This window comes from Ambystoma mexicanum, chromosome 5q, assembly GCF_040938575.1.
Source record: "Ambystoma mexicanum isolate Mex_15411 chromosome 5q, UKY_AmexF1_1, whole genome shotgun sequence".
NCBI classification, from domain to species: Eukaryota; Metazoa; Chordata; class Amphibia; order Caudata; family Ambystomatidae; genus Ambystoma; species Ambystoma mexicanum.
This window is the reverse complement of record NC_090933.1, coordinates 96,756,126-96,779,451: the sequence shown is the minus strand read 5'-3', so window position 1 is coordinate 96,779,451 and position 23,326 is coordinate 96,756,126. Positions and strand designations below refer to the sequence as shown.

Genomic DNA, 23,326 nt, shown 5'->3' with positions numbered 1-23,326 from the left:
AGACATAGACTGTTTGTGGCCATCCAGGCTTGGATAGTGGAGTAGATGTGCTGTAGAGTGGCAGCTTCATGGAGGTAGGACCCAGTAAGGGGAAGGAGCCCTTTGGTATCATCAGCGTAGTTTGTATAGGTGATCCCAAGTGCATCCAGCTTGTCAAAGAGAGGTTTGGTAAAAAGTTTGTAGAGGGTAGAAACCGTGCAGGAACCCTGAGGGACTCCACAGTGCATGCATGGTAAGTGTTTGCATGGCTATACTGGACTACATTGCTGCAGCCAATCTGATTATGTTTTGTGCCTCTGACATGGGATTTTTTATGCACAGCATGGTTAAAGTAACCATGATTCTTTGTGCTATGTGGCTAAATTGGCTTACAATGCTGCAGCCAGTCTAGTTACGTTTTCTGACTCTGGCATCGCATTTTCTACTGGGCATCAAGGTTAAAGCAAAAAAGAGAAGCAGACATGCTTTGCTTTAAATTTGATGCCCAGTAAAAGAATTTCCACGCGAGAGTCAGAAAACGTAACCAGACTGGCTGCAGCAACACAAGCCAGTCTAGCCACATAACAACTCTTAGCATGTTTACTTTAACTATGATCCCCAGCAAAAAAAATGCACCTCCTCCTGCCACCCCCTCACCACATGCCCAAATCAAAGGCCTGCTCACCATGGTGGACAATTTCCAGGTTTGGGCAGTGACCAGATCAGGTGCCCACTCACCAGCATGGTGAGTGACACTCAGATTCACTCCCAAATGTAATGCCCGCTCACCAGCAGAGTGAGTGCCACTCACTGCGCTGGTGTGCAGGCCTCTGATTCACCCCTAAATCGAAGGCACCCTGATATGCCTTCAAAATGTTTCTTCACTTGGATAACAAGCATTAAATAATTCCTTGAAGTCCTGCCAGTGTAACAAATAATATGTGGAAATTGGCTGGAAGAGTGATGGCATTCATCAGCCTTACCATAGAAAAATAATGAACACAAAATTGAATCCAGGTCTTTTTGGTCACCTTTTGAAGAAATATGAAGATTGGTAAATATGGGTCTTTAGCATCTTCAATATTTCTGAAATTGAGACACATTAACAGCATCTAATACAGCACATATAAAACCGACAAAGACCCTTCTCTTTGTACGAATATTTTATTTACTTTCAGGACCGTCTTCAGATTAATAGATCATTGTACTTTATTTAAAACAATGGCAAGTATAAAGTATGCACATTGAGGGTATAGACCTGTTTTCTGAAGATCCTAAGATTGTAATGCACATGTACATTCCTTTTCTTTCAAGTACAAAAGAGGCATGTGTTCACATCGCTCTCCATTCATTGAATGCAGATGTTAATGCCCAGACACACACGTAGACTAGATGTGTATCTGCTGACGTACCAGCATGCACTTGTACACATACAGTACACCCGAATAAACATAATGAAACATTTACGCAATTAAATCTCCATTCAGTCAGTAGGCATGCACTCACCCTCAGGCTGGTTGGTCATGCATCTACTGACTTCATATTATCAGGGACCATTGTTGGCATCCCAGATACTTAGCACCTCAGGTACAAAATGGATGCAATGACTACCTAATGTATCAGAACCTCTTGATACAATATCAGGCTCATTACAAGGTTGTGCGTTTTGGAAATAAGGTGCTGGTAACAACGTATACCGGCACCTTTCTGGACGGGCAAACTTCAAGTCTGCCGGTGAGGGCTCTGATCTACCAGCAGGCATGACTTGCCGGTAGATCAGGTCCCTACCTGCAGAGACCGTACTAACGGTGCTGGTGATTCAGGCAACCCCATGCCCCATGGAACGGCGCATCACCGGCAACTACTCCTCCCGTACTATTCTGGTAACACCAGGATATCAGGCGGCGGAGACTGTACGTTAGTTATCCGGTATATACCGGGGAACTTATAATGAGCCCCTATGAGTATCTATTGTATTCAGTAAATAGTAACAAAAAATCTAACTGGTTTGAAAGCACGTTGATGTCCTGCCAACATTTATAAGGTGCAATGTGCATTGTGAATCATTATTCTATAACAGTCATCTGAATTATCACAAGTCATGGATACTTTTTTGCTTTTTTGATAATTCTGCACAAATACGTTTCAAATCATTTTTCATTTTTAAAATAGGCTGAATAATAAGAAAGGGAAATAGAGGATTTCCAAAAATGTCTTAATAAAGCGAGTGCATATGTCTTAAATTCTGGCGGTAAAACCTTTGGGTAAAGTTCCATCCTTGGACTGTTTCCTGAACATTTTCACACACCTGATTTCCTAGAAATAAACGGTGCTCCTTCATTATTTCCTATGATGCAGCCATACGTGAAAGCAATTAGCTTGTCTGCACTGCCAACAACGATGAGTCTAATTGCAGCATCCCACAACAACAAAAGAGAAAAGAAAAAGAAAAACTTTTCTTTAAAAAGCAGTAGCCTTGTGTATGAGTCGCGTTTAGCTTCTGTTTGCACTTTTCTAATAGCAAACTCTCAAATATCACATTTCCTATTATTTTCAGCAGCAGGAAAACTGCCATAAAACTGGTGCTTGCTTACATTTGTTCCCCTTTTTAATCTTTTCTCTGGCTCAGACTGTGGGCCAATAGTGTTCTGTGTCTCTTGTCATGTCTTCCTTCAGAGCTGTGTTTCCTCTTGTTCCAAAGAATGCGGAGGCATGTGGCAAGATGGCGGAAGAGAATGCAATTTTTGAAGCGCGGGGTGGTAATGCAATGGCTTAGGCCTACGAAAGGAACGCTGACTTTGAACGCGCCTAGCGGCAGCTGACCGGAAATATGTGTTCAGCAGTGTTTTTTGCTCTGTCCGGTCTTTGGGACTGGATTCTTCATGCTCGAGCTTGGAAACTGGGCTGCCTTGTTGATCGCTCACGGCTCCAGCGGTGGGTTCAGAGCTGTACCCAGAAAGGGTCAGAACAGTTTCATTCAGGTCTGTGTCATTGGAACTTGGGACCGTTTCCCAGGTGGGTAGGGCTTCCATTCCGTCGTGTGGCAAATTCTCTGAGATGGTAGGCAGGAACCTTTTTTCGCGGCGGTCTAGCGACAAGTAGCTTGAGCTCCATGGCCATTGAAGGCATGTTGGAACAATATTCAGGGGTCGCTGGAACACACTGACTCCATTTTGGTTTGTTTGCTCAGGTGTGCAGGTAGGCTGTTGTTCTGAGGCAGAAGAGCACGCAGTCAGTGCAGTGGAAGGTCTGGGATCACCTAAAGAGTTAATGAAAAGCACATGAAAACAAATTTAAGACATTTGCTTAAAGAAACATGTCACTGTCAAGATGTTGTTGCTACCCTGTGTAGTAAACAAATAAAAATGGCAAGGTTTAGTTTATGTTTTTGGATAGTTGGGCGGGATCACAGCACGTAAATTAACCCCTTAAGTGCCAAGGACGAGAATGCTTGTCCTTTTTGCATAGACTTGATTAAAGCTCAACAGTTGTAACTTCAAATTCTTTTGAACAGCCAAAATGACTGTTCTAGTAAAACATTAATACAAAATAAAGGAGAATTGTGACCATAAACCAAGTGCCATAATCAAAAATATATTATTTGATGCCCAATCACAATAAGCCCTCTTTGATGTGCTCTGAAGATGCACTATATTTGAAGGGGAAAAGGGATTTTCTGCACATCCTTATGTAGGGCGGTATCTGATTCTGGAAACAAATCACTGACATTGGACAGAAAACGTTTGTTAGTAACAAAGCAATAAAAGACAAAGGATAACAGGAAGGAAACGAGGCAGAAATCAACGAGGGAAGCAAAGATAAAGGCAAGAAAGTGCATGAGCGTCTGTGACAGAAATGCAGCCTTTTCTGGATTCTGAATCCTGTTGTTTTGAGTATGAATCCCCTACGTTACATAACAGGCACAGGTGGGGAGCTATGCTGTCAAAATCGGCAGCTGGCGTACATAAGGCAGACATTGCTGCCCAAAAAAAAGTAGTACATGTGTTTTTCCAAATCTTTTTTCACTGCTTCTGATATATTTTCTTTTACTGCAAGAACCGCTACTATGAGGTAAGCCATACCCATATTTTTGGCAGGTAAGAAATCGCAGTCTTAAGACAATTATAGGACCTTATCAGTGCAAGGAATTAAAAGTATTGGTGAAAACGTCCCCATTTGCTATAACTCTGGCCCAGAAAAAGCAAATGTGCAATGTTACAAAAAACACAAAAATTGCTTTTGTACCATCTCAGCCGATTTTTCATTGAACTTAATTTCAATTAAAGTAAAACTTAATACAAGTACATTTTACTAAAATTGGAAAACTCATTGCAAAGTAGTTTAAACTTAAAATAATGAAAAGGCACGTAAGAAAAAATATGAATTAAAAATATATATATATTAAAGATTGATAAACAGTGAGGGGGAAAAAGGGCAGGTAAAGGGGTTCCGACCAGGGGTGTTCTGGAAAAGATCCGGGATAGGCTAATGTCGAAACAGGCGGGACTCGGTACTAGCTAGCCTTTTGGTTGTAGCCCCTGAAATTCTATCCGGGGCTACAACCAAAAGACCTGGCGCTGTAGCCCTCTCAGTGCCCCTCCCCCAAACCCTCTCCCAGCAACGCCTCTGGGCCCTACAAATAAACAGTAAACACAGTCATTGTAGTTGGGTACGGAAAATGGACAGAAAGATTAAGGTGCAAACCCGGGCAGGTGAGGGTAAAGTCGGAGAACCTGCTTTTTAAAACAGCTTAGACACCTATTTCCATAAGGTAATCACATTAGTCAATAAAAAAAGCCAAACATGTCAATTAAATGTACTGAAATGCAATGTGACATTAGGTGGGCAAGTTGTATTGAAATGACATTTGGCTGGAATATATTGGGAAGAAATAATATTGTCAAACAAATATATTATATACAATTGGAATTCATCCAGAGTACTCCACCTCGGGCAGCACTACACTCAAAAGGAATTTCCGCAATATGCAATGTTAGTGTCTATTTACGATATTACAAATAAAAAGAAGCCCCAGGGCTTTTGCTAACCTAGAGTCCGATTTATGAAATAATGTGCAGAAATACCGCAAATCCTACATGCAGATAACGACTCTGAGCCAACCTGCACCGAGAATTCTTTCTGCGCGCTCTGCGTATTAATGGGATTGTTTGTGCACAGTAACCATACATGCAAGTCATAGCCGGAACGCCCCTGACACGCCCCAACGCAAAGCAAAAACAGCCAGAAACAGCTACCTTTGCGTGCTCCCTAGGCTCAGATACATGCACCCTGAAAACAGTGCGTGGGTTCCCCCGCAAATAGGCTGGTATTTCGGGGACCCTGCGCGGGATCCCCTGTAACTGTTACCAGCACCCTGACAACCTGTGTATGATTTATCGTAACCCGGGTAAAACTCTGAATATCTGTGTGCAAACCCCCGTTAACCGTTCCTGCCCCCCGCTACAATGCGTATGCGTACCCCTAAGTTAGATCGGAACCACAGCTGCGTGCATGCACCCCTAAATCCAACACCAGATCTTACCTCTGCACAGTGAATCATATGTGCTAGTGTCTGTACACCTGGCTGCAAGTGTTGGATGGTATAAGGGCTTTACATGGTCATTTCACTGCCGGGGGGTTGCATGGTCGGATCCCTGAATACGTATTGTTCTGCGCAATAGTGGGAGTGCGATGGACTGCCTGCATGCAGTCCCTCATAACGCCCACATTTTGCTTTGTTCTTCCTCATTTTCCGAGTTCCACCCCCTTCCCTGCCCTCTGCGCAAGTCATGCCTACGAGTGGTGTCTAGCGCAAAGTACTTGGACACCCGCAGAAACGTGCTAAGCCTGCCCGAAGGCCCCACAATTTACGTAAAAGTGCAGCGCAGTCGAATACATGAATCGACAAATGGGGTTTCACATGCAGAATGGCACGCAAATCCTCGGTTTCACGCGCAAAATATTTCCATGAATCGGGCCCCTGATGTGTAGTTCTCTACCTTATAAGGTCTCAAGATATGTCCTCTATACCTCAGATTTTGAGAAATTCCAATGTCATTTTGAAGTGACACAATGAAAAGATTTGAATACCCAGCAAAGCACTTCTAGTGGCAAGAGACAATGATGGATATTGCGCAAAATGAAGGCATTTACTGCAAGCACCTGAGGCTCACTGTGATATCACCTGGCATTTTCTTTAAGAACCCAGACTCAGTGCGATATTGCCTGGCACTTGCTTCAAGTGGTACTTACTTCAAGCACCCGAAGCTCACTGTGATATTGCCTAGGACTTGCTTCAAGTAGTACTTAATTCAAGCACCCGAAGCTCACTGTGATATCGCAAGGCACTTACTTCAAGCACTCGAGGCTCAGTGTGATATCGCCTGGCACTTACTTCAAGCAACCGAAGCTCACTGTGATAACGCAAGGCTCAGACTTCAAGCACTCAAGACTTCAAGACTTCAAGTGATAACACTACGCACTTACTTAAAGTACCCAAAGCTCACTATGATATCACCTGGCACTCACCTCAAGCAACAAGGCCAATTGTAATATCACCAGGTACTTATTTCAAGCACTCGAGGCCCACTGTGATATCGAAAGGCTCTTCAAGTACTAGAGGCTCACCGTAATATCACCAGGTACTTACATCAAGCACTTGAGACCCATTGTGATATTACTAGCCGCTCACTTCAAGCCCCCGAGGCTCATTGTAATATGGTAAGGCACTTACTTCAAGCACTCGAGGCTCAGTGTGATATCGCCTAGCACTTACTTCAAGTGGCACTTACTTCAAGCACCCGAAGCTCACTGTGATATCGCAAGGCACTTACTTCAAGCCCTCAAAGCTCACTGTGATATCCCAAGGCACTTACTTCAAGCACTCGAGGCTCAGTGTGATATCAGATGGCACTTATTTCAAGGCCTCAATGCACACTCTAATATTGCAACGCACTTAGTTTAAGCATCCGAGGCTCAGTGTAATATTGTCTGGCACTTACTTGAAGCACTCGAGGCTCAGTGTGATATTGCCTAGCACTTAATTCAAGTGGCAATTACTTCAAGCACCCGAAGCTCACTGTGATATCGCAAGGAACTTACTTCAAGCCCTCAAACCTCACTGTGATATCGCAAGGCACTTACTTCAAGCACTCGAGGCTCAGTGTGATATTGCCTGGCACTTATTTCAAGCCCTCAAGACTCACCTTAATATTGCAACGCACTTAGTTTAAGCATCCGAGGCTCAGTGTAATATTGTCTGGCACTTACTTCAAGCACCCGAGGCTTACTGTGAAATCGCAAAGCTCAGACTTAAAGCACTCATGGCGATAACACTAGGCTGCAGCAGCTATTAAAACATTAGGCGCCCCCTCATGACCAGGGCACGCAGGGATGGCGGCACCACATTTTGTTTTGCTGCCCGGGACGCTGCGGCCTCTAAGGCCGGCCCTGCTTTGTATCTGTTTCTTTATATACAACCATGTACTACAACTCTAGCATCCTGACCTCTGCTTCACTTGCACATGGTTACTTGCGAATTTCCTGGATGCATTCATTTTTCTGTCAAAGTCTTGTGGGCAGGACCATCTTGGACCCTTTCCCTCAGAGGTGTCATTTTGGTTCCTAGGCCTCTATGCTGCTGGTCACCTGCCCGCATAGTCTTTAATGTTCTCAGGGCCCTCACCTCCTCGGCCTGCTCCTTCAGCCAGTGGTGCACAAGCCGCTACCAGCATTGGTCCCAGAGGCCGTCAGGAGACCCGGTAACAGAAGGAAGCAAAGACATCTAGGGCTTTGTTATAAGTATGGCAGTGTGGTAAAAGACGACGGTAGGATGGAGGTAACTCTGTTACCACTGCATTACTGCACGGCAATACTATAGGTTTGGTGGTGAGGGGGAGGAAAAATCTCTAGCAAAGTGCTGGAGGTAAATCTGCCACCTTATTGCCAAAAATAGGCAGCATCAGAGGAATTACTGCTGGCGGTAATTCTGCCTCAGTCCCCATGAAGGTCTATGGACTCCATAAATGATGACTTACACCGCCACACCACCACTTAGATCCAGTGGTAATTCCGCCAGACCAAGTGACGATAACAATAAATGTGTTAGGTGGTATTCTGGCAGATTTACCACAGGAATACCGCCAAACCAGTAATGGGGCCCACAGTATGGAAAGGGCAGTTTTCAAATATAAAGAGGAGATGTGGAGGTTCAACTCAACCTAGGGGCTATTTAAGAGGGGCACGTCAGCCTGTACGTGGGGGGTGGATTTATATGATCGAGTGGTTGAAGTTTACTGAGTGGTCTGCTTGACCACACCTTTGCAATGCTTCTGGCTGCTCACCGCCCCATTAGATGCAGAAACACCACGTTCTCCACTGGGTTCTTCTGGCAATTCAGCGGGTTCAATCGAGGCCTCCTGCCCTTCTTCCAGGAAAGGCTCATGACCAACATTGGGTTTCCATCCAGGGAGTTCCCTTCCACGGATTGTGCACCACCTTCAGCTGGACAAGGCTTATACGGAGTGGGAGGTGAGTAAGATAATATAAGGGGTACAGACAGTGGGGAATATGGAGTAAATAATAGGGTGGGGTGGCTTGGGTGCAAACCCCCAAAATAAAAAAACTAATCAGAAAAATAACTGGGGATGAAAGAACATAGAACCCTTTAGACTACTCTGCACTCAGGTTAAGCCTCCAGGTGGGGGATTCGGGGCTGCTCTTCCTCGGGGATGGCAGAGTCATGGGCGGATGCTCAGGGAGCCCCTTTGGCTAGCATTGGTAAAGTGGCTAATTGGGCTTCCCGTCAAGCTTTGCCCCTCTCTCCCTCCATAGGCAGGAGATGAGGGATTGGGATCCTGTTCCATTTGGGTCCAGGGAACTGAATTCTGCTTCATGAAAGTGAAACAGAAGATACTTCTGCCTACAAGCCAGGGCCAGAGTGGTTTTGGTTTCAAAAAAGGCTTAGTGAATACTGCTCGGGGGCAGAGTGTGTGGGGCAATGCCTAGATAACAAATTCAAAATGTTCATAACATCTTTTCTGTCTTCCTCATCCCAGTACTTACTCCCTTCTCCGCTGCTCCCTTCCTAATACAACGTTTGCTTCCAGAGTTGGTGCGTGGGCCAATCACAGGATGCAAGCTGGGAGAGGGTTCTAGAAGAAGTCAAATAAAGACTAGTAGGGCAGCTGATAGGGTGGTGGAGCAGGGATACCTCAATGAGGTACATACTGGGAAATGGAATGAAGAAAAGGAGTGGTAAAGACTACTAACAAGTGTTCTGGACAGTGCTATAGAAACAGGGCATAAAAAAACGAGCAAGATATTTCGCAAAATAAATCTGAATGGGAGGGAAGTAGAGAGCTTGGTTTATTTTCAGGAGGGGGCGGAGGGGGGTTGCCTTTTCCCTGCCAAGAACTCTATCCTCTGGGAGTCCATCAAGCAAATGGACTCCCAGAGTCCATTGAGTGTCAAGAACCTCACTGGCTAGAACTCAAGCAAGTCCACTCAAACCACAACAGAGGTCTGTGCCTGACACACCCCAGCATCTATTGAACAAGCGGATGCATTCTGGGAGACGTAGTCTTCATAAACTTGATCTGAATACATTGGAACTCAATATCAGATGCCAATAATGTGTTCACTGAAAGCCATGTTTTGAGATGGTGGGATCATGTTTCATTTTATGCATTAGTGTAGTGTAAAAACAAGAGCCATATCCCTACCAAAAAATATGTGAGTGTTGTTTCTTACCACATTCTCTGCTTCGAAATGAGGTGCAGGGGCTTCCTTGTGTATACTCTGGGGCCTCAGGAATGTGGGGTGTGATGCACGCGGAGCGCAGTCTCCCTCCTTTTCTATCCCTGAGCTGTACATGGAAGTGACTGCTGTCGGACTGACCAACCATGGCATCACTGGGCCCCTTGAGCAGCCATCCTCTTGGCCGCTTCCTTTCCACCTTGCATCTCATGTACTGTGAGTATACTGGGGTTGCAACCAGCAGGGTCAAGCACCAGCAGTGGCAGCCATGATGGATTGGGGAACCCGGATATTAAATGTGGTGATGTAGAAAAAATTCCAATTGGTTGCAGCAGCATTGGTTTGTGGATAGCATAGGCATGATGAATAGGAGGGGGGGGGTGTCTAATAAAGCAGCGAGGCCTCGGCCGGGCGGGTGGTAGGACATTTAACACACAAGGTTCAGCAAAGGTTGCGTTTCCGGAATCCCAAGGTGTTGCAAAATGGCCCATGTGACAGTGCAGTGGGCTGGAGAAGAACTGCAATGTAGGTTTGACAAAGCAAAAGTGAACATGGCATGTCCGAATTAGAAGCATGCTCTGCGTGACAAAGCAGCAGATTGATACCAGGGTGCCTCTGAGATACGTCTCCACGAGCTGTGTCGGAGAGCTAAAGCTCCCTCTGCATAGACCTGAATGGCTAGAGAGAGTGCTGTGTTCTTGACCATTAGGGGCTAAAATGCATAATGTCTCTCTGTGCAACAGCTGCCTCTCTGTGCAACAGCTGCACTATTTGAAGCTTCTGCTGTTTGTATGTTTGCCTTTGCTTTATAAAGCTGTCAACATAAAAGCCAAACAGGAATATACATCCAGAAATAAGAGCAATCATTTAAAAGAAGGGCATTGTGCCTTTTCAAAATGGAGCTCCACGGTTTATGAAAGGGCCACAAAATATTAGATCTAATGGACAGCCTTGTGCATAGAGTAGTAACAATTGGGATCCATGTCATTTCGCCGACGCCCTTTTTTCAGACGGGTATCTCGCTGCAGGAGTTTTGCCAAAAAACCTCATCAAAATTTTGTTTTAATTATTTTAAATTCTTTTAATTAAGCCCCCCTTAATGTAATTATTTTTTATATTTACCTTCCCCCCAACTCTTTATTTAAACCTTTCCCATCCCCACAAAAAATTTTGATGGGAATTTTCAGCAAAATTCCTGTCAGAAAAACAGGACGCAATACCAACAATTGCTGCTCTGCAGAACCCCACCAAGAAACGAACTCCACATCTGTTGACAACGCAGTAACCACAGCCCATCCTATGCATGTTCCTTCCGCACTCTCTATGTACATCAAAAAACATCTTCGCAGGCCTAACTCCTGGCCACATTTCAGGGCAAAGCCCTCCCTTTCAAAGGATCCACCAGCGGAATCAAAGCATAGAGGGCCCACTCTGCACATGACCATCACGCCAACCATTACATCCAGACCACTCACCCAGGAAGCAAACAAAGGCAAGATAAGTATGGCCGCCCTGCCTCGGACCCATAACTAGTCTCACTAAAGGGTGCAGCTCCTTGTCTTGCATAGCTTTGCTGCATGGCATTCCTCCCCTTGAAGTGCAACATTGTATCCATGGTTACTTAGCCAAGGACTAACTAGAGTGAGTGTACTGTAGGAAGGATGGTAGAAAACATCGGCGCTTTTTAGGGTTTTATTACAAATATCAAATACAAATACAGCATCTAATTACAAGCCAGGATTTAAAATCTCCCTGCAAAATGAAGGTGAAGAATATTAAAAGAGAGTGAGGGACAGGGAGAGTAAAAATAATTGAAAAATAGAGAAGCAAGAGTTATTAGTTGAATGCCAGAAACCGAGGGTGGTAGTTTAGAGAAAAACAAGATCGTCAAAAATATTACATGGGCGTGGTTTCTGGGAGGAAAGATCTGGGCCGCTCCTCTGCCCCATCGGCCATCACAAAGGAGTCTATGGATCTATTGCTGAGGCGGAAGGGGGTGAGCCGCCGGAAGTTGCTGGGAGACGACGGGATCTGCACTCGGGCCCTCTGAGACGGCACCACGCAGTCTTCCGTGGACAACCACGGCGAGAAGTCCAGATATCCACACTGCTCGTCCTCGGAGGAAAATACCGGGTTATCGATTCCTGAAAAGGCGTGGGAGTGACAGGGATAGGTTGGTCAACATTGGAAAACAACATTCCTTGGCAGAATTATTAAAACGCTTGGCAACGGGATGGTGCCATGCTAGAAAGGAGCACAGGGACAGTTCCAGAAAAGCCCATGGTACAAACTGGCTTCTGGCAGTGATTATATAAAACATTATTTTAGACAAGTAGAACTCGAAAATCCCCCTGTTACCTGTTAAAATATAAAAGATGCATTTAATGTGATGCAAAAGATGCCAACTCAGCTGAAAAGAGTGTGGATCTACTGGCTAGAAGTCAGGTTGGAAATGTTTCTTGCTCCCCCAAAAAAACAAAATAACAAAGAAATTTGCGTTATGTTTTTTGTTGTAAAATTTTCGGTATAAGTGCATTCTACATAAAATGTTTTGTTATGAAGACATGTAACCAGAGAGGGCGATATTAATAGCACATTTGCACTTTGCACTGTACTATTAAACCGCAGAGTTGTTAGAAAAAAACTTTAGTTTTTGGGGTACATCTGTCTCCATTCGCCGAGCATGAATATTTACGCTTGCATTCAGGCATATCATGGCAACGTGTGCCCCCGACAATTGTGACCATCGCCATATTTTCATACCAAAAGTGTTGTCTGTGAGAGCTTGCTTGCTGACGTCAAATAAGAAATCGATTCCCCCGTCCGCGTAGTCGTACTCTGCGTTCTCCTCTTGATCCGAAAAATCAATTTCTAAAATAAAAGTCAAGAAATTACAACCCATGTAAACATATTGCACTTTGCTGTTAGAAACCTAGGCAAGGTGTAACGGTATTGAACTGCATGAGCATGAATCAAAAAATGACGTTGACAGAAGAGAAGCGTCAGCTTGTGGAGCCGACCAAGCATCGGCGCAGACTCAGTCAGTAGAACACAGAATTGGCTCCAGAGACCCAACAAGCAGATAAGGCTTATCCTAAGAAGCCTGCATGTGTCGCCTGAAGAGGCAGGTGTGTAATGGCCTACAGGCAACTCTGGAGATTCCCCGGGGGGCTCGGCACCATGGGCCTCCATGGTGTGGGTACCCTGGATTTCCGCTCCTCTTAGTCTGTCTTTCATGCACCCCCTTCCTTTCATCTTTGCTTATTCCCCACATCCTTTAGAAGTCAAGAATTTGTTAAAGTTTACAGTGATGTTTTTCCTCAGTCTTAACAAATTCTATAGGCCAATTTTGTTTACGTTGATCAACATTTGAATCCCCTTTTAGAGAAGAGGCAAATATGCTTTACAATTCACTATTTCAGCCCATTGTTTACAATTTCTCTTGTGTGAGAAGACCCTGAACTCTCCTTAGAGGGGAGGGCTTGCTTGCACTGTGTAAAATGGGGTCACTCTGAAAGGCATTTCCAGGGCCACTTAGTCTATACCAGGAAGAGTGCAACCAACTGTGCGTGCACTTTCACACACTTCTGTCAGCGATTCAGCAACATCTCTACTCAGGGTGGTGATCACCTGAGGAGCCACTGTCTGCATGCAGGCAGAGAGGGTCGCCAGACTCCGCGATCCACCCCGACCTTCCGGCATTTGAATGCGCACATGCAGTGTTGAGTTGACCTGGGATGCACACTGTGTAGCTCCCCAATGGCAGCCATCATGGAAAACAAGATGGCAGTCTTTGGTCTGTTGATTTCAACGGATTGAGCATGCTTTTTACTTGTTCAGGAAAAACAGGCAGAATGCATTGAAAGGATGACAGTAAGAGGGGAGCCGAATACTTGACCGCACAGGTTTCCCATACTTTCGATAGTTCACTATGCACCTTCATCATTTCAGGGAGCATGTGTTGAAAAGTCTGACAGCCTTTTCCACCACATCAGCGCCATTCAAAATAAGAGGGTTAGGGTTATATGTGTGTATGCACAGGATTTATAAAGTGTGATCCTAGTTGGGAAGCAACAGAGTGCTGGGTATTAGTGATACACCCGGGGGGGGAGGGGTTGCAGGTAAGGGTCTGGGAGTAGCAAGGGAGATAGGTAGGGGCGGGGTGAACAGATTTAAAAAGTAAAATAAAAATGGGACAGGGCAACTAACATAAAGGTAGGACTAACTCTTGAAAGTGGCTGTCAAGGCACTACACTTCAGTAGCGGTTGGAGGAGAAGGGAGTTTAAGTGTTACTGTTCAAATAAACACATATTATAATACATTTATCACAAACTAACACTATCTTAAGTTGTAAAATGCAGTATTTCTTCTGTGCGAGATTGTTCATTCCTGCCTACCAGCCATGAAGACTGACTACCAAAAACCAGGAGCACTGCAGTTTCCAATGGAAACATAATCTTGACAAAGGGGGACAGAGCTCCAAATTCCGGGACAGTCCCAGCAAAACCGGGACATCTTGTCATCCTAAGGTAGGGGTACCTGCGAAGGTGGGCGCTCCTGATGAAGGGAATTAGGGTTCAATAGAGTGATTGCTTAGATGTTGTTTGTAGAGCAGAATCTTCAGGTAGAGGGTCGGGGGCTATAGCTCAAATCAAACATTGTGGTCGGGATACTATAGAATGATCATATTTTCAAGATAAACAAACCGAGACAGAACACTGACACAAAAGTAGGACTACAGTTTTGCAGGGACAACCATAACGAATGTTCATTAGCGGAAAATGGTGTGTTGGCGGGGGATTCTAGCCCTCCCCTAGATAATGTGCGGATATGGCTATAACTCTAAACATGTTCAATAAAGGAGCTTTAGCAGTGTTTACTATTCCAGGCCTGGCCATGCAACCATTTCCCAAGCAGCCTCTGTGGTGCGATAACTTTATGGATGTGGCAGTTAATTAAATCGCCGGGGCTTCGAGCCCATCCAGGGCTAGCAGCTTTATTGGCTTTAGTGCTAAACTAAAATGATCAAACTGTTACAATGTTTATTTGGTTTATAAGTGTAATATAAAATGGCATTGTGCAATGAGCCGTACACTCTTCTTGCGGTTAAAGGTGGGATTCTGCCAAGGGTTTCTAAATTACAAAACAAACTACAGGGTCGAGGGAACAGAGGGCCCAATTCCAAGGCGATATTTGTATTTCATTATTTATATTTATTTGAAGAACAGGGGTGTCAATTTCTATCAGAAATGACTTACAACACATTTACAGATGGCGGAGGCAAATTCTACAAAGGGTGCCATTACAAGGGTCCCGAAATGAGAACAAGTGGTGAGCCCGTTTATGAAGGTGTACAAAAGTGATACAAATGCCAGCACCAAAACATTGACTTAAGAGGGCACATGCTTCAAACTAAAGAGACGTAATATTGAAATATACAAAATGACATTGTTAAGCGTCACTGGAGGTGGTGGTAGGGTCAGGTAGGGAGGATGGGGAGAGGGCAGGGGGAGCTCCCCCTTTAGCAAGTAAGTGAAGTTTCAGCCGGGCTTTGCAGAGAGCCGCAGTTTGGCTGGCTTTGATTGTTATGGGCAGTGGGTTCCACTGGAGCGGGGCGAGTAGGGGGGAAAGTATGGAAACGAGAGGAGGCAGAGGTAGGGTATGGGACAGTGAGGTTGAGTGCACAAGAGGGTCGGAGGAAACAAGATGGTGAGTAAATTGAGATACAATCAGACAGGTGCTGAGGAGAAAGACCACTGAGAGCTTTGTAGACTCGAAGAAGTAACTTGAAAAGAGAGCAGTTGTGCACGGAGAGCCAAGTAGCATGTTGTTGGTAGGTAGAAGTGTGGGAGGATGTAGGTAGATTGTACAGACTGCAGGTAGCAAAGTCGGGGACTTTCTCTAGAGGGAGGCAGGAGTAGAGAGGAGAGCCAAGGAGCAGGCTTCAGCAGTAGTCCAGTTTGCTGAGCACAAGAGGGGAGATTAGAGTATTTGTAGAGTGGTTAGTAAGAAAAGCACGCATATTCCGAATGTTGAGGAGGTTAATACCAGCAGCAGCAGATGCGGTGGTAGTGATGAATTGCTGCAGTCGTAGGTAGCTATAAAAGAGAATTCCAAGATTGCGGGAATCTGGTCGCCCCATAATGCAATTTGCAGTTTAGCTGCTGGAATATACCACTCTGTTGCATTCTATCACTTCCTTTGAGCTCCACTACACTCTTACAAAAGAACACCAACCATGCACCAATCATTCTGCACTGCCCCCCAGTACCTTCAGGCTAAGTTTCTTCCCTACGTTCCGTCTCGTCTGCTTCGTTCTCAGTCTGCTCTTATGGTTCAAGTCCCCCAGTTTAGATTTTCCCGTATGGGCGACCACGCTTTTTCAGTTGCTGCGGCCAAGGCCTGGAACTCTTTCCCTCATTCTCTGCATGCCGTCTCTGATCATCTGCCCTTTCATCGTTCCCATAAAAGCTTTTTGTTCTAATCCTTCTCCCTTTTCACGTCGTTTTTGCCGGTTAACACCATGATGCCTTCGGGCAAACGTGCGCTTTATAAATATCCAAAACATAACATAACAAGCCAGGTATATAGGGCTCGATTCACAGAGCGTTTTCCGACGGGTTTGCGCCATTATAAAAACCCTCCTGTGCATTGGGCCCACAATCTCTGGACTAGGTCCTCTCCGCTTGTGTGCTTCATGTCTAAGCATTTCTCACAGGCTTTTGGTAACTGCAGTTATAAAGTTAATTGCTTTTCGAAGACTTTATGGCTTCTTACCTCTAGACCTCAATTCCGGGACCAACAACACCCAACCATGAGAGGAAGCATTTATTTAAAAAAAAAAAAATAAAACAAATCGACACATTTTAACTTTGAGCTGTCTCCAGCGTGCCCGCAGTGCCATCTAGTGGCCAACAGAAATTCGTTACGATATTCGATATTGCGCACAAGTGTGCGTTTTCTTTCTACTTGCTGCAATTGTCTATGTTTGTTATGGTCTTCTAGAAACAGGACACGTACCACTGGGCGGGAAGTCATTTTGTAGACATAAACAAATTACTGTGAATATCACTCTGAACAAAATGTTGATTCGCTTCAAAAACGAATTCCCGATTATACAATAAATCATCAACCTGATTTTTCGAAAATATGCATGGTTTTAGAAAGTGAGGAGACGTGTTTATATTAATTGCATGTAATAATAAACCGAGTTATTCTCTTCCACGTCATAGACCTTACTTTAAAATAGGAAGTTGTCAGTCAAGAAAACGGGCAACAAATCAAGTCCCTTAAATTAAGCAACATTTTTAACCCCTCTCTGTACTCGTAGAATAAATACACTATACCGAACCTCCCACTCCGAATTCCTGTTTACAGCACTTAAGTGTAATGAAGATTATTTAGGCAATAGGCCCAAAGAGGGGGGCTGTGCTGGCTGGCAATGGCATGGTGACAAAGTTAGGGCCGGAAAAAAAGCAAAGGCATGCCTCTCAACTCACCAGCATTTGGCGGGTGTCAGCCTCTCTGGACTCATTTCACCCCCGTGGTAAGCCCCAAACCCCTCCATAGACCCACCATGGCCACTCAACAGGTTGAAAGGTATGTGAGGGTTTAGGTGGACCCCAGGGCTCTTACTGGCTGGTCAGAACCTATGCTTTGGGTGTGTGGGGGAGGGGGTTATACGAATTAGGATGCCAGACAATCAACATTTAGTGGAGGGTACTGGGGTACTAATTAGTGTTGCAGCCTGAGAAAAGCTGTGAGAGGGTAAGGATTTTATAGTGAGCTGCCTGCCAGAATGTTTGGATGCATGAATGGAATGTTAACGTAGAACGTTAGTGGAGCACTGGGTGAGTGTTCTGGGAATGGCAGAGTGAGCTAAGGGTGTGGATGGTCCGGTGTTTTGTGTATGGATCAGTTTGTGTAGTGTGCCTAACGTGATTTATATGTGAAACTGGAAGTAAAGTACTCATGTAGTAACAAGAGTCCAGCGTGTCATTTCCATCAGGAACCAGGCTACCATATTTTGGTGACAATGTGGTCTTCCGTTTGAGGAGCCAGGAGACACAGACACAAGGATACTGTGGTGGGGGAGCAGAGAAACATCCACACAGCCACTGCCCCCAAAGGAGCAGCCATCCACACCCCACCCTGGGAATCACAGGTCAGGCTCTGGCATGGTCAATCTCCTTCCTTTCCGACTGCCCATCCCAAGTGGAACTTGGGTCCCTTCTCTCTACTGTCACTCTTTCAGCATGTGGCAACCCCCAGGGTTCTAACCTATCCCACTGGTTTTGCAATGGCTACATGTCCATCTGGCCCATATGATAGCCACCTTCACCTCCAACTTTCAGTGCTACGTGGATGACACATAGCTCTCCTTCAGGCTACCCTCAGCCTCCTTCTCTTCCTCACTCATACCTGACTGCCTGTCTGCAATTCAGTCATGGTGTGCTGCAAACAACCTCTGCCTCAATGCCATCAAGACAGAAATTGTCCTCATTGGGACGCCTGCTCCTGCCTTCCCTCTTACTCTCTGTCCGACTTCCCTTGGCCCTGCGAGGCAAAGAATCTGGGGGTCATCTTCGACTCCACTCTCTCCTTCTCGTCTCAAATCGCGGATATCTCTAACAGTCCCAGTACCAAGTGCACCTTCTCAGAGGTATTCTACCTTTTCTCACCTTCCCCCACCTTCCTGCCTCTCTCTGTCTTGAACCGGATCGCCTTACGTTCCGGAAATTCCTCAAGACCTTCCTCTTTGCCTCCTCCTTCTCTCTCCCTCTCCCCTGCTAACCACCTCTTTCTGCTCTCTCGCTCTTTCTCCTCTACCTCTGCTCAGTTTCACTGACTGGCTGCCTGGTGTACCTTCAGAGTCTCACAGGTCCCAAGCTCCCCTCGCCAGTCTCCTGCACTTGCCCCTGGGCCTTGCACTTGCCGCAGCACTACTGCACTTCGGTTACGACCCATGAGAGTGGTATCTCTCTGCACTTAACCCATGTTCTGACGGGACTGGGCTCACATGGTCTCAATTACCCCACCTCCCAGGCACTTCTTTTTCTGTTCGCCTTCATAATCTGAATGTACCATGCCTAGTAAGATCGTTTGTCCTGTCTTCCCTATGTCTTCCCCTCCCTTGCATGGTTGCACTTTGAAACACTTGTGTATAAGCGCATAATAAATAAACAATCAATCAATAAAAGCATCAGTGAGCAACTTTCAGACCGTTGTCTGAGGGAAGCGGAGGTGGAAATCGATAAAGTACAGTAGTGGTTCACACCAATCCTGTACATTTTTCAAAATACATTAATTTGTCAATCCGAACCCCTTTCTTACAATGTTGCCATAAAAAGAGTATTTTCTTGTATTGACGAGAAGTGCTTGCAGTTGTCATCTGTAGAGTTAAAACTTTTTTTTTTTAATGAAGGGCTATTATACACTTTTTAGTTCACCCTCATGTGGTATCAGTCAAAATAATCAGACTGTCACGGGAAAATCACCCTTATAATCCAGATGCATTTACAGGTAGTGGTATTCATTGAAACACAAAAAAAGTATATACCTCTGACAGTGGAATCTGGTTAGGCAGTAAAACTTGGGAGATTACCAGTTTTACCAACATTTCCAAGACCCTAATGGTGACTCTAGTGGGCTATAATTTGCGGGTATACCGTATGCTGCTAATGCGCCCACTTCAAAATCGGCACCAGAGGAATATAGAATGATGTGAGGATGAATGCGCTCTGTGTGGACGTACGCTTCTGGATGGAACAGAAGAGCATCCCAGAATGCTTTGCGGCTTGCAACCGGCCTGCAGTATGTGAAAGCAGCGTGCCATGTAGATGAAGCTAAAACGTATTTCCAGTAAGCACGCTTTGCATACTTTATTGCAGGGTCTTTTAATGCATTTTGCTACAAGGGGAATCCTCAAAGTGTAGATATTATTATGGCAGAGAGGAAGGATGGAAGAAAAGGGACGAGACCTTGAGGACTCCTCTTCACCGCTTAGAAGGAACAAGCGCAACTAAAACACTTGCAAAGGCACATATCTGCAAATGCACTGAAGCCTAATCAAATATCAGGGCCCGCGCCTCCAGCTCCAGTAGACATCAATCCTGTAGCCCACGGATGTGGCCGCCCCCACCATCCCTGCAGCCACCTTTCCAGATCAATTCACATCTCCTCCCTGCGGTACGATTAGTCCAGCTCCTCTGATTACTGGATTATCACTACCTCGATTCCAGGAACTGCTGCCAAACACAATAGGAAGTGTACTGAACATCACCGGCTCAAGGTGCACTCGGCTTGCAGCCGCACAAGGGCGCCCCCCGGGGGCGCGAATGAAGGGCGTCTTGCCTCCAGCTCAGTGCCATTTAAACAGCGCCTATTAAAGAATCACCCTGCACTGAGCGCGGTCCTCAAACACACTTTACAACAACAACAACAGGGGGCTCAGTTTCTGTTGTTCGGCTGATTTATTTTAAAATGTTTTTATTGGCATTTGATTAGATACAACCATGAATTTTAATGTGTCGCTTTCCATACAAGTCATACCTGTTGTTCGGCTGATACTTGTTCTTGATACTAGCAAGGGGAGGGGAGCACACAAATGTTGCACAGGGTGCTTGCAGACCTGGGGCCAGCACTGGTACTGAACAGACTGGAGGCCCAGGCAGAGGGACCAATTATTAAATGAAAAAAGGTCCAAGACGAGCGACAGGATGAGCGGGAAGATGCCCGCAGGAATCCCTGGGCAAATGTGTCAAGCAAGAGAGGGTCTAGAAGAGGTTCTCACGTTTCTATGTACTAATCTGAGCCTTGAAAATTGGCAGCAATCTTCACCATCAGATGGTATTTCTGTGCGGCAACTCATATTATATTTATACAGAATACAAAATCCATCGGTTACATGTCTTTATTTCGGAAATTATACATTGAAAGCATGTTTTACCGAAATGTTTTTATCAAAAATTAATTTACCGAATTCCAATACACAAAGCGAAAACACGTTCACCGAAAAACCCAAAAATCGAACTTTCACTGGAACCGATGCAGGTAACGCATACTGTTTATTTAAACACTGATGATTCTCCAGCAGGACATGCATGCTTGGAATGCTTCTACAATAGCACAATTCCAGATAAATACATGTATGCTTTCAAACGTGTGTGCGTATTGATTCCCCGCGTAACATCAGGAATGCCGCCCGGCTGCCTGGAGCGCTTCAATGTTGGTGGATTGTCTTGGATTTCAGGAGCGACTGCCGCTGCTCGGAGCTGGACATGAAACAGATCTGCTATGCGGAGAGAAATGAGGTGTCCATGTTTGAGGTAGCGCTCAACCTGAAGGTTGGCAAGGAAGCAACCCGAAGCGCCAGTAAAGGTGCTGTAGTGCCGGGAATCACGTAAGATGGTTAACGAGCAAGGCTGGAACACTTTTGTCTCAGTGGTGGGCCATTTAGCTGTTACATTACCTCGTATGATAGGCATGGGAAATAATGTTGTCACCACATATATTCCTCGGCCACAAGGGTGCACGCGCTATAGTGTACTGCACAGAAGAAGGTCGGGCAATGGGCCAGTCATAAGCCCAACTCCCCACCCGCTGTGCCGTGTATTGCCCGAAGATACACTCACTTTGCCCATAGTACGCTAAAGAGCAGATGCTTGTGTCATCAGTACAAGGCTGTCCGTTGCAGATCATGAGGGCAAGTCCTCTACAGTGTGACAGAATTTATTCGGTATATAATAATAATTCGAAATATAATTATTTCGACATAAAAGAGTTTCAATAAAAAATATTTCGGTGAAAAAGGACTAGAGAAAAATCATTTCGAAATATAGACCGTACACCAATCCATCATCATATAGGAATTCAAGGAACCAGACAAGGCAGAAATGCCACAGTCCCTCTTCAGCCTTTATCCAGAGCAAACATTTCAAGAACATTTTCCAAATGTCCTCGGGCTTGATGCCTGTGCTCCCCTGATTTTCCACAAAAACTGTGGTCATATTTTAGAATTCCTCTCCATTTGATGCTGTGGATCGCCAAGCGGAAAACGTCCCTTCACTCTTTCCTCAGTTTTGCACTAAGACCAGTGACGCATAAAACATGCATAGATAGACCCAGTCTCTACTCGAGGATTTTAATTCAATTTGGACAGGACATGTGGTAGATGCTGGGTCTAGTTGTTCAGATAGACTGGCAATTATCCAGGTGGCGTTCCTATCAGACATCCCTTGCAATTCATTGAAAGCTGAAGCATCCACATTTTGTTCCACATTAGAAGAGAGTAGATGCAGTGGCAGAGCAAGGAGGTTCTTCCTTGGTGCCCAATGCGCCCCTGCCCCACTCCCAGCCTCCCACTGGTTTCCTATTATCCAACTCCCCTGGCACCAAAAGCTGTCTCCACCACTGAGGAAATGTAAAATGTTGTGGCATAAATGCAGCATGTTTGCAGCACATCTTTTGACCGAAGGGTGTGAGATTGGCAAACTGCAGGAAAGAGGCAGTGTGCAAGGCAATATTTTACATTTCCTGCTGCAATATCCTGGAGGCGTTCCTGACATGCATACATTTTTTATGAAACCTTTACATCAAACAATGGCATCTTAATGCTAATTCAACCTAGAAGGCAGTCAGAGTCAAATGTATCTTATTTAATTTTCTTATATTGCTATTATTTTACTTCATCATTTGTTTTCTTCTAAATTTGACAAAATGTGATTTATCTAAATTATGCATTCTTCATAGTGACTTGTATACAACACATGACAAACAATTGGTATAAAAATAAAGTGTCACTGATGGTCCTGAAGAAGGCGGCATAACAGAAAAACTGCCGAAACGTCCAGTCAGTGGAGGTGTTATATTGATACACTCAACATGCAATTTGACAAGGCAACGCTTACTCTAATACAAGGAACCTTACATTAGTCAGTATAGGTCTACTAGGGATACAATTTTATTGTAGGACAACGTTGTCACTTTAGTTGATGGTTCTTCTTGAGCAGAATGAGTTACTCTGTTAGCACACAGGCTCTGGACGTTGATGCAGCACCTCCCATTCACAGGGGACAGGGGTGTCAAAAATGGTTTGTCTCTCAACTCAGCGGCTTGCTTAAAGATGCAGCTGAATACAGAACATTTGCAATTCCAAAGCGTCTTAGCCCGTCTGCATCTTCTTAGAGAGCACAACCAGTCAAATAATGCATAGCCAAACTATTCTCTTTTCAGTCATCTTAAACTCCCTCATGGGGCAGTGCCATAGCTAGAGGGGTCTCTACACTGGCAATGCCCAGCACAGACCCTAAACCTACCCGCAACAATCCTAACTATCATTGTGATCCTGCCTGGAAGTGGAACTGTTGGGGGCAGAATCCGACACATTGCACTAACATGGCTGATTTCAGCCCCAAGTCCCTGTTTGCAGTGACAAGTCCGAGTGGACGTGATGGCTTCAGTGTTCACATTACATAGTCAAGGGTAAATCTGAAACAGCTGACTGGTCATGTCCTTAAACATTGGGCAGGTCCCAGACTCAGTAGAATACTAATCCATCGTTCCATTCCCCCAGCACATGTCAACACATTT

General features: G+C 45.1%; 1 protein-coding gene across 2 annotated transcripts in view; it reads right to left on the bottom strand.

Annotated features, from left to right (window-relative positions):
- Positions 1-1,106: 1,106 nt before the first annotated feature.
- The window catches only part of SLC9A3 (solute carrier family 9 member A3), a 274,506-nt gene continuing 252,286 nt past the window's right edge, over positions 1,107-23,326 (bottom strand). Inside the window, exons 15-17 of one of the 2 annotated variants that reach the window (XM_069620592.1) lie at positions 12,499-12,606; positions 11,636-11,879; positions 1,107-3,238 (exon numbers count right to left, since the gene is read on the bottom strand). In XM_069620592.1, coding sequence (XP_069476693.1) covers positions 3,235-3,238; positions 11,636-11,879; positions 12,499-12,606 — 356 coding nt within the window. In that variant the 3' untranslated portion in view covers positions 1,107-3,234. Of the gene's footprint in view, positions 3,239-11,631; positions 11,880-12,498; positions 12,607-23,326 lie in introns of those variants that run through there. The other variant, XM_069620593.1, reaches the window with a different exon arrangement.